The 18238-nt window shown below is 35.6% G+C and overlaps 1 protein-coding gene across 4 annotated transcripts in view; it reads left to right on the top strand.

Annotated features, from left to right (window-relative positions):
• LOC150092988 (nuclear receptor 2C2-associated protein) overlaps positions 1-18238 on the top strand; it is a 142911-nt gene that overhangs the window by 93274 nt on the left and 31399 nt on the right. For all 4 annotated transcript variants that reach the window (XM_090414120.1, XM_090414121.1, XM_090414118.1 and 1 more), the window contains one exon: positions 17863-18039. In XM_090414120.1, coding sequence (XP_090270246.1) covers positions 17863-18039 — 177 coding nt within the window. The remainder of the gene's footprint in view (positions 1-17862; positions 18040-18238) is intronic.

Genomic DNA, 18238 nt, shown 5'->3' with positions numbered 1-18238 from the left:
TTCTATAATTATAAAATGCTAATTATGCTTAACCTATCACTATAGCAATTTTCTTTAATGGTCAGCATCCATTATTTTGAATTTATGAAGACAAAAAACATGTGTTGGAGCAATTACTTATAATTGAGAAAAATAACACTCAACATTTTGACCTCTATCACGGTCATCATTAGGAATATATATATATATATATATATATATATATGAACAAAACACAAGCTATATAACAGTACACCTAAATAAGCCATAGTATGACTGTTATGCTAACCATTTACACTAGCTTGACCTCTGGTGACGAAAAGGAGGGGGAAGAGTTAAAAAGAACTGAATAAAATAAAATTATTAAAAGTGGAACTACATCAATTGCACCTCTAGTCCTGTCATCTTTAGGTGGTTCTGTCCACTGATCAGTGTTTTTTATGAGGTTTCTGAAAAGCAAGGTAACACATTTTTTTTCTTTAATAAATTTAGTTTAATCCTTTATCCAAGTGTGAGCAAACAAAGTTTGTGCCTGAAAGTATCTTCAGGACTGGAGTAAGGTAGACTTTGTTTGCTCACACTTGGATAAAGGATTAAACTAAATTTATTATAGTCTAACCAAGTGAAAAATAAACTTTCAACATCTTTCTCTAAATCCAGAGTAATTTAATAAAAAGGTGGCACACCGTTTGGCAACTCCTATAGGTAGAGATGACCTTGCTAATGCTTCTGCCTGGTATCTCCACTTGGGCTTGGCTCCCACTGAAGAGACCTCAATAAAGGTTGAAACTAGTCTGGGTAGTAGCCCTTCCATTAATGCATAACATTATACATATCTGCAAGGAGATGTGTTTTGCATTATGGGAGACACTGAGATAGGAGTGATGTTGGCTTGCTCCACCTTTGCAACGAGTTGCATGGTGTTGTACTACCTTACCCCAGTCCTGAAGATACTTTCAGGCACAAACTTTGTTTGCTCACACTTGGATAAAGGATTAAACTAAATTTATTATAGTCTAACCAAGTGAAAAATAAACTTTCAACGTTTTTTCCTTAATGGTGAAAGGGAATGAGATCAAACACAATGGATAGATAGACCTGTTAATAACATTCAAAAATATTGCCATTGCAGTGAGGTGCTATGATTGCCTCATAGCTCATTCCAGCTGCAAAAAATGCAGCTATCGTGCAAGTGTGGTGTCCAATTGAAGATCGCCATTGAGTTGGCAAGCCTTTGAGCAAGACAGAAGACAACATTTTGTCCATTGACATTGTTCTTGAAGACTGGTGAGTGAAACTGTGTGAAATTGCACAATTAGAGAACTTGAATGAGTCTACTGTTTATGAAATTATTCATGATGTCCTTGGCTCTTGAAAAGTTTGTTCCCACTGGGTGTCCTGACAATTGTTAGAGGCACCGTGCATGGGAACGTTTATGGAGAATTTCTTGCTTGCCTAGTCATAGGAGATGGAATATGGGGTTCATCACTTTAACCCTAAAGAGCAAACAAGACTCTGTGACCTGGAATCATCCACAATCTCTTGGGTGCAAAGAATTCAAAACTGTTCCCATTGTGCAAAAAGTCATGACCACAGTGTTTTGGGATTACCAAGGAGTTCTGTTAGTGGACTTCTTGCCAAAGGGAGGAACAATCAATGCAGAGCTTTACTGTGCAAATTGAAAGCTAACATTTGATGCAAACGACCAGAACTTCTGACAAGCAGCATGATTTTTGCGCACAACAACATTACTCTATGCAATGTGTACACCACTCATGAGGGGTTATGCTGTAATTGTTGGGATACCCTGCCACATCCCCACACGAAACACTTTTCCAGAAGGCATTTCACTACAGATGAGAAGGTTCATCAGGCAGTGTGATGTTGGTTACTGAATGTGGGCACAAACTTCTTTGTTACTGGTGCTGATAAACTGATCTATCGTTGAGGCAAGTGTATAAATGAATTTGAAGAATTTGTGGAGAAATAGTGCAGGTTCACTTATTTTTTGATGTATACTTTCAACTTCCTATTACTAATCATCCTACAGAAAAAAAAATGTTACCTTACTTATTGGAAATCCCTTGTATGTTGGGGTTCTGCCATCATGTTCTTCTGAATGTCATATTGGTTGTAGATGGGTCTCCCAGACTCTTGGAATTGATAATCCATCATTCCTGTTGAGATTGGGATGATGAATTAGCATCTCACAAACTTCCCTGAATTTTCTTTCTAGCCAGGTTTTGGTGCAGTGTCGGAACTTGGTGTCTTTTCAGTTAATTCTCTGATAAGTTTGGTCAGAAAAGTACATGGTCAGAAAAGCCTGTTTAATTGTGCATACTGTTTCCTCTATGTAGGGTAAGTTGCAGGCACACTGGATTTTGTAAAACCCTTGATGGGCAAGGTAAGGAAGGGAGATTTTTGAATCAGTTGAGTATGCTTTTTACTTTTGTAGAGGTTTGATTGGTGCCCTAATATATGATGTGGCTTCGTCATTTTTGTAATTTTGTTTTTTACTTTTCATAGCATTATTGTGGACAATCTTGTGAACTGTTCTTTTGCTGTAGGCAGTCTTTATAAAGGTTTGGTTAATAGTTTCAACTTCATTCTTCAGCAGCTGCTCATCAGACCAAACTGTTAGGGCTCTATGTTTTGAGAGTGCTGATGAACTCTAGTTTTCTGTGTTGGATTGTGGTATGAATCTTTGTGTATGTATTGGCCTAGTATGTAGGTTTACAGTAGATAGCTGTGTTCCCCACTTACAGAATCCTCAGAAGGAAGATGAAGACATTTCTTTTCATTTGTCCATCTGCTAACTATCTAGATAAAATTCTAAATCCTTCCACTATTGGAATACTGGCATCTGGGTGATGTAAAAGAAATTTGTTTAAAAATTCTTGATGTGCTGTTCAGAAGAGTTCAGCTAATTGATGACCCTTCTCTCTCCAGCCACCATTTCACAGATGATCAGTTTCTGCATTTTATCTCCAGACTATTTTACTTTGAATTTGCTCCTCCCATTGATCTTTCATTCCATTTACCTCTGTTCCCTGGAACAGCCTTTCTTATATGAAATATTTCTTGAAGATTACCATATCTGGCTGTTGAAAAAAAAAAAAAATCAACATATTACTTTTCTTTTGCATAATGTCCACGAATTACCAGAATTCATATTTTTATCTACAGCACTTAATTACTATACAATGATATTTATAGGTAAGAGCCTGTGTAGCTCAGTGGATGTGGCATTTGCCAACCACGGCGCTTGGCCGCACGAAGGAAGACTTAGTTTCGAGTCTAGTTGGCGACTAGAGGAAATTTTTCTAAGCCTTTTTTCGACCGGTTCCCGAGTGAGTCGATCTCTGGCACGGGCAAGCAGGTTTTTCCTCCCGGAAACTCGGGTTTTTCGTCCTGTAAACTCAAGAAAATCGACCGTAGAACCCACATTATTTCAGACATTAAATATATTGTGTTAGGGACCACAAGATGGCGGCGCATTTGAGCCGTCTCTCTTCACTGAGTACCGCTTAATTAGTGATAGCCTTGGGCCATCTATCTCTGATTGGTACCAGTGGAGATTGAACTGCCCACTCAGTCTCCTAAAGTTAGATAGAGCTAAATGGCCTCGCCTACTCCCCGCATACGGGAATAAAAAGGCGTTAGCTGATTTTTTTTTTTTTTGATTACTTTTCTTTTGATCTGCAACCACACATAGCATTGAATTGCTATAGGTTTTGTGTAGCCTTGTGTGTGTGTGGGGGGGGGGGATGTTGATAAAACCTGCTCTTGTATAGATGACGAGGACAAGTTATTTCCCACTAAACAGCATAGAAGTAAGTCTATATTCAACTTATCCAAAAAAATAAAAAAGGAGAGAGAAAAAAGGGGTGATAAGTCATACTATCAACCAATTTTCTGATCTCAGTTTTCTTGAAAATAATGTGCAAGTCACCAGCAGCCAACTTCTTCACTACTTGTAAGTCTATCAGTTAATTAGTGACTACCTAGTATGAATTTTTCCCCTTCCTCCCACTTCATAGCAGGTCTCATAATCAAAGTTACTTGCTTTTGGACATAAACCATGGAAAGGTTACTAGAAATTGTGTGATGAAATCTACATTTTCAATAGCTTTGATCTAATCTGGCATAGAAGGCTACTTACCAAACTATCATCTTATAGTTGGTCTGAATTTTGTCCTTTGTAGTTGGGTCATCACTTTCCTTTCTGGTCATTTACTGCATGACATGGAGGATGGTTTTTACCTCTTCAGATTTCCCCAGTAATGCCAGATATTCCAGGACTGTACTCTTGGCCATGCTCCTCTTCCTTATATAAGTGACCTCCTCTTGCTATCCTAAGATCATGTCTGTGGTTTTGCTGATGGCATTACACTTCATTCCTTTTATTTACAAACCTTGTAGTGCTGTAAAGTTACAATGAATTCAGTGTTACCAAAACACAGTCCTGTTTTATTTCACATAAAGATCTTGCTTCACTTTACCTTTTGATAATGTTCAACTCTCCAGGCAAGATTAGATTTCTCTCTTTGGGCTGACTCACACCTCTAGCTTTTTTTTTTTTTTTTGTGGCACAAATACATTTACATCTGCAGACCCCTTAGCCTTCAAAATGCTTGGTATCCTTTTCCATTCAAGATTGCTTCTCAGCTGCTAACAAGATGCAATTTAAAATTTATTCAGTTTTAGAATTCTGTTCTCACATTGTGGATGGTGCACCGAGAACTTCTCTGAAAATGCTTGATGTTCAGAAGAGAAATCTGCTTGACAGATACCTTCATGGTTACAGTCACTTTTTTCTATGGCTTTTCTGTAGGTATTTTTGTGGATGTTACCTCATCAAATTGGAATGGAAAAGCTTAGAAAAACATTCATCTAGAATTCAGATTTACTGAACCAGTTTCTTATTCTCCTTTTTCATACCATCTACTACTATTCTTCACAGCTCGCCTCTTCACTCTATTTTTACTATGAACTGTGACCTCCAGCTGTTTGCAAAATATATTAACAGGGTTCTTCTTTCTCCTAAACCACTTGCCCCCCAGAGAATAGTATAGTCGTGCTATTAAGTTTTTCAGCCTTTCATATGTGGTGTTGATATTAAACAATTAAGCTTGTGTGTTGTTTTAATATTATTAAGATGAACTGAAATGGATTGCTATCCCAAATTAGTTAAAAAAAAAAATTTAGCTGTAAAGCTTAAATAAATTTAAAGTTTTTTCAGTGTAACACTAGACTGGATAAAGCCAATATAAAAATCTTAAAAGCCATTAACATTCAAGTCAAGTAAACAGACTGGAAATGCAAAGCAATTTCCTCTTCTCCTCTCCTCAAAAAATTAAATTCATTGTGAATATGTTTTTCTGTTTTGTTTTAGTAATAATGATTTTGTAATAATACATAAATGTTCATATTTTAGATATCTCTCAAATTCAAGAAATCAGTATGGAATTATTCTTGTTCTGGTTCGAATGGTAGAAAGTCTTCACAAGTCTATTTAATTATCTTGATAATTTAAAGTAACTGATGAAGTGACACTTATTGCTATTTAATGTGGTTGTCAGTGATTGTGCCAATTCTGACATTACATTTTCAAAAAAGAATGTTCATCATATGTTTTCACATCTCATTTCAGCAGACTGATTTGATCATAATAACTGAGACCATAATAGCAAGAATTTCTGCATACCTCCAGAAAGTAACAGGGATGTAATTATGGAAAAAAATGTAACTTTGTGAAGAGGAGAAAAGGTGTTTTAAAGAAACACTTTCTTGGGATGTGAACAGTTTTGTCACAACCACTTTGTAAATGAAATAGTTACCATTTGATTTCTATTCTCATTAGAGATTGAGGCTTAGTTATTTAGTATTTTTTTAATAATGAATATATTACAGGCATTTCAGGAGCCCTTTCTATGTGATTATATTTATTTATTTTACATATATATCACTCCCACACATAACAGGTCAATGTTCTTTGTTTTGTGGAGGTGTCAATAGAAAGGTAATCTGTAGGTCTACTTTTTAAAGTTCTGGAGAGTGTAGTCTTTAGGGAACATCATGTGCCAATGTTCATTTGAGCAAATAACCTGGGCTTGATTGACAAGGAATTTGGCATTTTAATAATGCCAAGTTTTTCTCTATATAGATTTTTATGTTGCTTTATGTTTTTATGTTTATGAAACCTACAGTATATTTTTTACTATGGGTAGACTAAGGATTTTTTTGTTTTTATCAATTTTATATATATATAGAGAGAGAGAGAGAAAAATAGGAAAAAAAATTTTTTTTTCTATTTTTAAATTATTTTTTATGTAGTCCAGAAATCCTGCTCTAGAGACCAAACATGGAACTTTTTCAAGCCACTTCATGCCTCCAATAAGATGAGAGATCTACAATGGATACATCTGCTGGTAAAATTGGGCTTAGAGAATTAAGACTTAATAATCTTTTAGGAAGATAATTCTCGAGAAAGTCCAGAAAAGATGAGTTGGCTTTCTTTTTTTTATATAAACAATTTGATCTTCTGATGAAAACTGTTCATTTTGTTAAGAAAAGTTTAAAGTTCATTTTTAGAGCCAGGTCAGAGGTTAAACACATTATCAGTGAAGTGGTAATAACATGAGGTTGTGGCAATATATTTGCAAACAACAACAATCGTTCTTTAAATGATTTATGGAGATATTTGCTGGGTTTGGTGAGATGCAGCCATCCATAGCTGTTCTTTCTACTTGCTCATAACACTTTTCATCTTTATGTGAAATAGCTAGAATGTGTGACAATCTACAATTATTATTATTTAGGCCTTTGGGAGTGCTTAAGGATCAAAGCTGTATAACTGAGAGGAGACCTCCACATAGCCTTTAAAGGAATGCGGAGAATCGACCAAGGCTTCTGACCTAATGTCCAATCCTCACCTTCTCGTGGTGCACCCTGTTGGGTATCTACTTTGATACTGAACGAACGAGGATGGGCTGGCAATTTGGGATTTAGCCGACCAAATTGTATTCTTATTGGTTAAACCAAAATAAAAAAATGATGGTACAACATGACAAAATTTCATGCCAGCTGGGGCGTCGCCCGGTTAAACAAGGCCCCCGTTGTTTTCGCCAGGGAACCAGGGCAAACAGCGAAAAGTCAGCTACTGGAAAAAATCTGAACGCACACCCCAACTCAACGTCACCAGAGTTAAAGATCAGTACTATCAACATAAGAAGCCTGAATGGCAAAGAAATGGAGCTAGCTGAGGAATTAGATAAGTACTAGATTGACATAATAGGGGTGACTGAAAGAAAAAGACAAAAACTGGTGAGATATATCTGAGCAATAAATACAAAATGTTATATGCAGGCAATGACAGTCAAGGAAAAGGAGTAGCCATAGTATTCAACACAAAATATGAGGCTAATCTTCTTGAATGGCAGGCATTCTCAAGTAGAGTTATGTGGGCAAATATGAGAATGGGGAACTGGACAATGAGACTTATTTGTGCCTATGGTCCCACAGAAGGTTCTACTAAAGCAGAAGTGGAGGAATTTTTTGATGCTTTAGAAAAAGCAACTGACACAATGAAAAAGGAAAAGTTGGTCCTTTTTGGGGATCTGAATAGAAGAATAGGAAGTGATTGTCAGACATACAAAAATATTTTGGAAAAATTTGGAGAAAAGAGCAAAGTTAATAATAATGGCAAATTCCTGTTGGATTTCTGCTCAGGACATGAACTGGTTATTACTAACACCATGTTCCAACATAAAAATGTGCACAAATTCACATGGAGAGAAGGCAAGGAATAAGAAAAGTCTCATTGACTATGTTATTGTTGATAGTGATGTTTTCTCCCTGGTGCAGGACACCAGAGTGTACAGAGATTTGAAATTGGAAGCGATCACTATTTAGTCTTGAGCAGGATAAAATTGAATTTCATATTGAAAAGAATAACATATAAGAAAGTTTTAAAGCGAATAAAAGTTGAGCAGCTCTCAGATGTGAATTGTAGACTAAAATACACAAAGATTATTGAAGAAGAAATGAAAGAGTTTGAGAACAGGAACCAAACCTTGGAGATTCAGTGGCAAGCCTTGAAGAAAACCCTGATTGATTCAGCCAGAGAGGCATGTGGTGAGGTTGTCTGCAGGGATAGAAAAATCAGAACTCCATGGTGGACATAGGAAGTTAAAGAGGCAGTGAAGAAAAAGAAGAAAGCATATCAAAAGTTCCTGGCAAATAAGTCAGCTTATTTGCCAGGAACTCTTAGAGAATACAGAGACAAATGTAAGAAAGCAAAACACTGTGTAAAACTAGCTAAACAAAAGTCATGGGAGGACTTTGGCAAGAATATAGAAAATAAATATCAAGAAGGTGGTAAGATATTCTGGAGGTTGTTGAAGAAGCTTAGAAATGGAGATAAGAGTGCTGTAAAAGGAATTAGAGATGATAAAGGTGACATGAAAACAGGAGAAAAAAATATCCATGAAGTATGGAGTAATTACTTCAAAAAACAAGCAATGATAGCACAGTGGTAAAAAAACACTCAACAGGCATACAGTCAGGAATACTTATCCATACTTGAAGTAGAAAAAGCCATCAAAGGCTTGAAATGTGTGAAAGGCAGCAGGAGTAGATGATATTCAACCAGAAATGCTGAAGTATGGTGGTATAAGAATCTTACAGTGGCTGCACTGCATAGTTCTGAAAGCCTGGACAGAGGGACGAATTCCCTATGATTGGAGTAGAGCTCTAATAGTGCCCATATGTATATATAAAAAGGGGAATAAAACTGAATGTGAGTATTACAGAGGTAGGGAAATAGTGATTGTGGAAAAAATGCTTGGTGAAGAACAAGCTGGATTTAGATTGCCAAATAGAGGCTGTCAGGATCAGATCTTCACTTTACGACAAATAGTTGAGAATGCATGGGAATATAACAAAGATCTATATTTAAGTTTTGTCGATCTGGAAAAGGCATATGACAAGGTGCCAAGAGAGAAGCTATTCAATACGCTACAGTTATATGGTGTCAATGGGGCATTATATCAAGCAATACTTAGTCTTTATTTGAGTTGCAAGTCAGCAGTTAGAATTGAAGGAACTACAGGAAGATGGTTTAATGTTAAATCTGGTGTGAGACAAGGATGTACATTATCCTCTCTGTTATTCATTATCTATATGGATCACATTATGAAGGAAAGTGGTATTAAACATGATATCAGAATTGGAGATGTTAATGTCAGCTCTTTGCTTTATGCGGATGATGTTATACTTCTAAATAAATCTGCTACAAGTTTGCAAGATTCCCTGACTAAATTGAATAACTGTTGTAATAGATATGGTATGAAAGTCAGCATTAAAAAGACAAAGACAATGAAAATAGGTAGAATTGAAAATGTGAACTATGTTGTGAAGGGTGAATCTGTGGAACAAGTAAAACATTTCAGCTGTTTAGGCAAGATTTTTACTTAATATGGTAAATTAAATATGGAAATAGACAACAGAATCAACAAAGCTGGTATGGTAGGAAGTCAGTTGAATAAATTCATATGGAATAAGAGAGAAATTAGTCAGAACACTAAATTAGCTGTATACAAGATAGTGTTCAAACCAATTTTAACTTATGGATCCGAGAACTGGGTCAGAAGTAAAACACTTGACCAAAGACTAGAGACTGCAGAAATGAGAGTCCTGAGAAAGATTAGAGGCGTGAACAGATGGCATCAATGGCAATATCATATTAAAAACGAGGATATTAGGAAAGAACTTTACATTGTCAGCATCCAGGAATGTGTTAACAGAGCTAATCTCAGGTGGTATGGTCACTTAAACAGAATTGGCAAATAGAGATTAGCAAAACAAGTGTTCTCTGCCAGGTTGGCAGGAAAATAACCCAGAGGAATACCAAGATATAGGTGGATTGATACGGTACAAAGTGCCTTAGACGATAGAAATATAAGATCTGATAATGTTGGAGTCTTGACAAGTAACAGACTGATTTGGAGGAAAATTGTAGATAGGAAGTTAGTAATTATGTAAATTTTTCATGTAGTACTATCATATCCTGTACACCCCTTGAAGGTACATTTCAGGAATTTGATGATGATTATTCAGGCCTCTATGGAGTCAAAAGACATCGTGGGAGGCCCTTCCTAGGAAACAGTCTATCAAGGCTCATTGTGGGAGGGACTCTTAGGAAACACAAAGTCTATCATACCACTCCTTAAACTCATTGACCGTTCTCACTCTCACCATTCTATCAGGCAATGCATTTCATGGTTCAACCACCCTCCATGCAAAGAAACCACTCCTCACCCTCTTGCTCACAGTTTCCTTTCGTAACTTCCAGGAATGGCCCCTTGTCATCAATCCTTCACGACGTTCAACCAAGCAAAAGGACTCTCCAGTGTCAACCCTGTAACCACCTCTCATCAGCTTAAAAGTCTCAATCATATCACCTCTCCTTCTATCCACCAAATTCTGCAGTCCACATTCCCTCAGCCGATCCTCATAACTAATATTATACAGTCCTGAAACCATCTTTGTTATCTGCCTTTGTACCCTTTCCACATTAATTTATCCCCTTCAAATCCTGGGAACCAAATCTGTGAATAATCTAAGTGTGGTCTGATCAGAGTCTTATACAACGGAATGATAACTCTTTTATCTCTGCTGGTCAGTGTCCTTCTCATTATTGCAGGAATCCTCTGTGCTACCTTCACCACCTTTGCAATATGTCCCCTTTCAGGTTTCTATCAGTCATCAACCCAGATCTCTTGTCCCCCATACATCCTCCAGTATAGCTCCTCCAATAGAGTATTCAGCATGCCATCGATGTTTCCCAAACCTCAAGACCTTACATTTTGCTGCATTAAACCGACACCCCCATTCATTGCCCATCTGTCAATCTTATTCAAATCCTCTTGCAGGGCTACCACATCTGCACTATTACTAATAACCCTTCCCAGCTTCGCATCATCTGCAAACAACTGAATATTCACTTGCAATCCACTGACAATGTCATTGATATAAAGGTTAAAGTTTAATCAAACTGGAGAAAGATCATATCTGATCAATAAGGTTGTGTGAATTTATATCTTTGTGCTGTAACATGGTGAACCAATGTTCTTAAATCCAGTAGATACGTATTAGTATCTCACTTCAAATTTCTCTCGAACATTTGTATATGACTGGTATCTATTTCCTATTCTGATATTTAGATCCCGAACAATATCTGGCTATCTCTTTGTCAACTACTCTCTCTCTCTCTCTCGAGATTCAAAAAAAAAAAAAAAAAACTTCCTTAGTGAATCTTTTGTGGGAACACAGGCACAAATATCTCTGTTAAATTTCTCGTTTTGAAAGAGTCCCCATAGCTCATTTGATGTTGACTATGCCCTGTGGTTGGAATGGTTTGGATTCACATTCCATCTAGGATGCAAAGAACTTTTAGATGGATTTTTTCAACTGAAAGTGAGTCAGCCAGTTTCATAAGGAGGGTTCCCTTTCTGGAAACTTTGGTTTTTCATCCAGAAAAATTCCAGAACATGCACAAATACATTAGCCTCATATCTTTAGTGCTTTGGCCATAATTCCAGATAGCCCTATAGCAATTTTTAAAATTGTCCATATCATTCTAATTGAAATTATTATTATTATCTGAGACCTCCAGGGAGTCAAGGACTCATCAAGGGAGGCTGTAAATTTCCCAACCCAGCTATCATACCTTCCCTTAAATTCATTTACACTAGATGCACTCACTACCCCTAAGGTCAAATTATTCCACTCACTCACTGCTCTCTGAGAGAAAAATCTAGCTCTTACCCCTTTCTTGACTGAGAACAACCTTAACTTCCATGGATGCCCCAGTGTTCTCTCCCTGCCTTCCATATAACGAAAAATTTTATCATTTGAAATGCTATAACACCCATTCAAAAGTTTATAGACCTCTATCGTATCACCCATCTTTCTCCTGTTAACCAGAGTCTACAATCCACATACTCACAATCTGTCCTCATAATCTAAATCCCATAATCCGGATATAATCTTTGTAACTCTTCTTTGCACCCTTTCCACAGCTTCTTTATCCCCTTGGAACGTGGGAGACCAAATCTGAGCACAGTAATCCAAGTGTGGTCTTATCAAAGCCTTATAAGGAGGCAAAATTACTTCATTATCCTTACATGTCAAGGTTCACTTCAGCATAGAAATTATCCTCTGAGTTGTATTTGCAACTTTTGCTATGTGACCTTTGAACTTTAAATTCTTATCCACCAATACACCAAGATCCCTTGCCTCTTCAGTTTCTTGTAGCATAACCCTGCTAATATAATATTCTGCTGGATCTCTAATCACGCCAAAGTGCATAACTTTACACTTACTAACATTAAACTGACAGCCACTTTCGTTTACCCAGATTTCCAGTCTATTCAAATTATTTTGTAATTGCTAAATATCAGTAGAATCCTTGATTGCCCTGCCTATCTTCACATCATCAGCAAACAATTGCAAATCTGATGATAGACCCTGCTTGAAGTCATTAATGTATAGATTGAACAATAATGACCCAAGGACTGAACCCTGAGGTACACCACTGGTTACCTTAAATCTTGCAGATTCACACCCACTGTTTACCACTTTTTGATATCTGTCTGTTAACCATCCCCTGATCCAAGTCAATAGATTATGTTCCAATCCCATATTCTCCAGTTTATGCAACAGCCTATCGTGTGGTATCCTATCAAATGCCTTAGAAAAATCCAACATTATCACAGTGTATCCATTTCCTTTATCCAACTTGGCCGTAACATTGTTATAAAATATGAACAAATTGCTAAAACATGACCTACTTTAGTAAACCCATGCTGTTCCCTGCAGAGTATAGAATGATTGTCTACCCATTTCTGTATGGGAGTTCTTACTAACTTCTCTAAAATTTACACTACCACACCAGAAATACTAATAGGTCAGTAGTTAGACACATCAGTTTTTGCACCACCCTTGTGCAATGGAACTATATTACATTCCTTCCATTCCTGTGGTATCATTCCTGAGCTGAGACTCAAGTTATACAAATGTGTGAAAGGCCTAGCCAATTAAGCTGGACATTCCTTTAACAAACGGGCAGATATTCCATCTATCCCTATTGACAAATTTTATCCAAGTAATGCAAAAGTTCTTCAACCTCATTTTCATGAACCTCTAACTCTTCATCCAACGTAGCAGTAGCACTGTGCACCATACTACGCACGCTTGGTTGATATATTTGGCAAAGTGAGCACTCATTAACTGAACAATCTCCTTAGCTTCCGACACTCGTGTACCATCTGGATTCAATAAAGTTATTCTTTCACATTCATTCTTTCTTTTGCTTGCGGCATAACGATAAAATTCTTTTGGATTGGCTTTAGCTTGCATCGCCAGTTTCTTTTCATACTCTGTTTTAGCTTTTCTCACAATACTCATTACTTTTCTGGCCTGAGCTTTCTGTATTTCATAACTCCTCTCACTCTTATTCTCACAATACTCTTTCCACATCATCTTCTTCTTGTGGATTTCTAGCTTAATAAGGCTGCACATCCATTTCACACCCAATCTATTTACTCTTCGAACACTAGGGATACATTCAGATACCACCTCATTCAAGCACTTTTTCAAAGATTCCCATGCATTGCTGACATTTTTTCCATTCAGTAACTGATACCATGGGACCAAAGATAGTATTTTTCTAAGTCGATCATAATTTCCACCTTTGTAGTTCAGTATGCAGCCTGTTTTAATCAGAGCTTCAATACAAGTAAATACTTCCCAAGAAAGAACTACATGATCACTGTCACCAATTGGTGGTAAAATAGCTATATCCTTAACAGAGATCCCTTCTGACGCTATGAACAAATTCAACACTCTTTGACCTCGAGTTCCTTCTTTCACATGCTGCTTGAGAAAGTTATCCCGCAACAATTCAATAAATTCCTGTTCTTTCTGATCATGAGATTTCTCTTCTACCCAATCAATGTTTGGAAAATTATAGTCACCCATAATGATCATTCGCTTGGTACCCATAAGGCTAAATTGGCGATGCATTTCTTTGTCCTCTACAACTGAGCTGCCAGGTCTGTAGCAACACCCCACTATATATTTCATTCTGTTAACCTCCACTTCACACCAAATAGACTCAAAGTCATCGCTACATGGGACATTGTTACCATCATTGTTTTCTTGTATTTCTACCCTAACTAGACTCAAGTCATCTCATATCATTAGTAGCACTCCTTCTCCTCTTCTCCTATCTCTTCTGTCATTCCTAAAAATAGTATATCCATTACACTTGATCCCACTTACCATATCTGATTCTGATAGTCAGGTTTCACTAATGCTAACAATCTTAGGCCACATCGTATTCAATAAAGCAACAAACCCAACTCCTTTGTTCCTAATGCTCCTGGCATTTGTGTATAGACATAATAAATTATGACCTAGCCTATTCTTATAATTAGATATACAATGTATTTGGTCTTGTTCTAGAATTTTCTCTTTTCCCTCCCAGACATACTTAAAAGGTTCGAACCCAAAGCATATTTTTCCACTCCTACGCCACATACATAATCATGTTCAAAGGCATTTATATCTTTATCACATTTGTGTACCATAGCTGAACTTTCACACACATTTTTCCCATTCCTCCCTTGATGATCTAGTTTTCCCGACTCTCTGCATTAAGTCACATACCAAGAAGTGATTTCTCCAGGCTTCTGATGCCAAATGAATTCAAGTGCAGGCCATCATTCTTATACAAATCTTTTCTGCCATCAAACACACCCCACACATCTAAAAACTCACATCCATATCTTCTACATAGCCTACATGTGAAATCATTTGCTATCATTGCTCTCCTTCTTAACTCAGTACTATCATATCGAGGTAGTAATCCTACAATTTTTGCTCTCTCACATTTCTTTCTCGCTTCTTCCAACAGATCTTTCATATCTTCTCTCATACTATGTTTGTCACCACTTAAATTATTAGTACCTACCAGCACTACCATTTCTTTTTTGGTTTTCAATTACGTTTGTCATATTTTTAATTTTTGCTCCCGAGAAACTAGAAGTGGTGACTCCCTCGGCAAGCACAAATTTTAAAATTGAGTCACCATACTATATTACCTCTTTTTTCTTAGATATTAACTGACTTACCTTGTTGTTACTAATATTTTGATTACCAAGTTCAGTATTTTCCTGTCTGTTCTTTTTCTTATTCTGTCGAAGTTTAAACAAACGTTTTCCAATTCCCTGGTGGATTTCCTAATAATTTCTTTTAACCGAGTTATTTCTAATGTCAGCGTATCCTCAGATAAATTATTATCATCACTGAAGCAGTGTTTTTGTTTAGGACAAATGCTCTCCTCAGTAGCAACTTTAGCTTTAGTCACTGCCTTGTTACAATGAGTTTTTGGCACCATTTTTAAGGGTAGTAAAAACTAATAATTTTTCTGAAATTATGTTATAAAACACTTTAGTACAATAACTACACTAATAAAACTACAATAATATATTAAAATACACAATTAAATATAAGAAAACACTTAATAAATCAACAAAAATCACAAATCTTTCAGGAGCTCTCTGACAGTACATCTTTTCACCTGCTAGCCTCGACACCGATAAATTGGCTACCATTCAAGAGTTTTATCATTTGTTGAATATTATATCTACTTCTTCCCTCCCATTCCTTAATCACTATTGCCTGAATATAAACCTTTTATAGTTATTACTAGGGGGGGCTATGCCCCCCTGGTGCCTACGATCCCCCCCACCCGTGTTCTAGATTGGTAGGCCGGTTCTCCTTGAATTCTGATGACATTTGAAGACTTGACACTAAGGGTAGCCCCTGAGTTTCAAAACGTGACAAAAAAGGCTTATCGTTATATATATATATATAGGGTAGATTTAACAATATCTCACCTGTCTTCATCTCAGTAACACTAGTTGTTAATAACAAACTGTATTGGTTATTAACAACACAGAAGTTTAAAAAAAAAATTTAATATTTTAATTAATATTTTTCTTAATATAATGAAGGTATTAAAAATAATTGTTTACTTTATCTTTATACTTGAAAAATGCCTTGGTTATTGTTAGGCAAAATATTGAATTAAAATATTAAAATTTTACTTTTGTTTTTAGTAACCCATTAAAGTTCTTTATTAATATATTATCAACACATCAGTTCAAATAAGCATAACCGCAACTGTGTTGACATGGTATTTTTCTAATTTTATGCTGTTTCCATTTCTTTTTATTTTTTTAATTTCAATTCTACTGGCAGTAAGTTTGTTCCATCAGCTGTCTTTTCACTGTTCTCCTTGGTTCCATGATGAAAATGGTGATTGGGCAATGCCTCAGCTGGTAGGACATTTCACTATATCGTTCCATAATTTTTGGTTTGAGTTTAAGTCAATACAGAATACAACTTAGTTAGCTGAGTTCCAAATTGTTAGTCCATCCTTGTTCATTTAGTATTTAGCTTGATATTTAATAATGAGGCACACTATGAGAAGGCAAGGATTGAACTTTCTATCAACAGTTAGTCAATTCTCTTGTCCTTATATCCTTGTGCAAATTTCCTCTTATTTAAGCAGCTTTAACAATTAAGCAACTACTATTAATCAGCACATTCAGTCCTGTTGAATACGTCTGAGTAAAATTGAACTGATAAAATTCAGCCTAGAATTATCCATTAGAATTGGTCAAATTTTGGCTGACATGATTCTTGTTATTGGAATAGTCAGTGACTTGCTATAATATTTACTTAAGACTCACTACATGGCTCTTGATATGCAAAAACTTTGATTTTATTAACCAACTAGAGTATATTTTTCTTGGCATTTTTCAGCCAGTTCTTGTTAATCACTGGTATAAGTAAATTGTTTTTTCTCCCTCTTAGAAGAAATGGGTTCATATAATATTAAATAGGATTAAATACATGAGATGGCAGCATTTAATTGCTGTATTCTTACTGCTTTTATATTGTAGTTATATTTGAAAGGGAGTCAAATGGCTAGCAATTTCCAATAAAATAAAATAAATATATACATACAGAGAATTTTCTTTCTATAACATATATACGTACATACATAATAAAATAAAAAAGAATCTGAGCAAAAAGTCTCAACTCTTTGGTAAATGAAAAGGAAATATATATATCATTTATTTTTATTGTGACATTTTTGACAGATTAAGTTTTTGTGACAATTCTTTTCTAATAACAGTGAGAATGAATTAACACTTACACTTCTTTGCCATTATAGTAATACTTGTTAGTAATTGGATTTATTATGTTTTATATGTTATTTGTTTTGTATGTTATAGAAAGAAAAATTGTGTACTAAACAGTTTTCCTTATGAGAAATTATTAATTTAAAACACTACAGTTTCATCTGCTTTCCCAGTTGTAATGCTTGAGATCACTTGATTTTAAAATCAAAAGCCAGTGTCCAGCAACTGATCCCTGAGTGTAAGATACTGTTGCTTATTTCAGGAATCAGTTGTGAGTTCTGAATGTCTAAAATTATTTAAAGTTGATAATCTATATATTCTTAAATTTAATTCAGTTCTCTGATTGTTAAAAATTTGTCGTATTTGTTTTGCTATAAAAGATTTTAAGAGTGATATATGTTAAGTTCTCAATATAGCAAATACTTATTATAATGAACTCATTCACTTTGATAAACTGCTGAAAATTCTATTCCAAAGGGAGTTCATTATATAAAACTGACCTAATAGAAAAACTATTCCTGTCTAGCACTTATTTATAGTAAGAGTTGAGTGTATTCAAATTGATAGTCATAAATATGATTATTTAATATATTTACTCTTGAAGGGCTCACCACAGTTCATTCATCTAGAATTTCCACAACAAATTGTACCAACTGAAGTTCATATACAGTTTCAAGGAGGATTTTCTGGTAAAGAATGTTGGTTAGAAGGAAGGAGTGATATTGGATTGCCTTTTGAAAAACTCCAGGATATATTTCCTGAAGATAGTAATGCTTCTCAAGTATCCTTGAAGTTTTATTTTTTATTACTTTTTAATTTCATTGTCACATTAATTATAAATGAGATAAAGATATCATCAGTTGTATTTATTTGGAGTAAGTCTTGTACAGTTAAGATATACTCAACAGGATAACAGGATAGATGACATGAGTGGAATTAATGAAAGTGCTTAAGAAGTTTCATCTGAACTTCTTAAGGAA

The sequence above is a fragment of the Typopeltis vanoorti genome, chromosome 24 (genome assembly GCF_054136105.1).
Source record: "Typopeltis vanoorti isolate ZY-2024b chromosome 24, IOZ_Tvanoo_1.0, whole genome shotgun sequence".
Lineage (NCBI taxonomy): Eukaryota > Metazoa > Arthropoda > Arachnida > Uropygi > Thelyphonidae > Typopeltis > Typopeltis vanoorti.
Note: the sequence above shows the minus strand (reverse complement) of the source record. Positions and strands in the feature narration are given on the sequence as shown.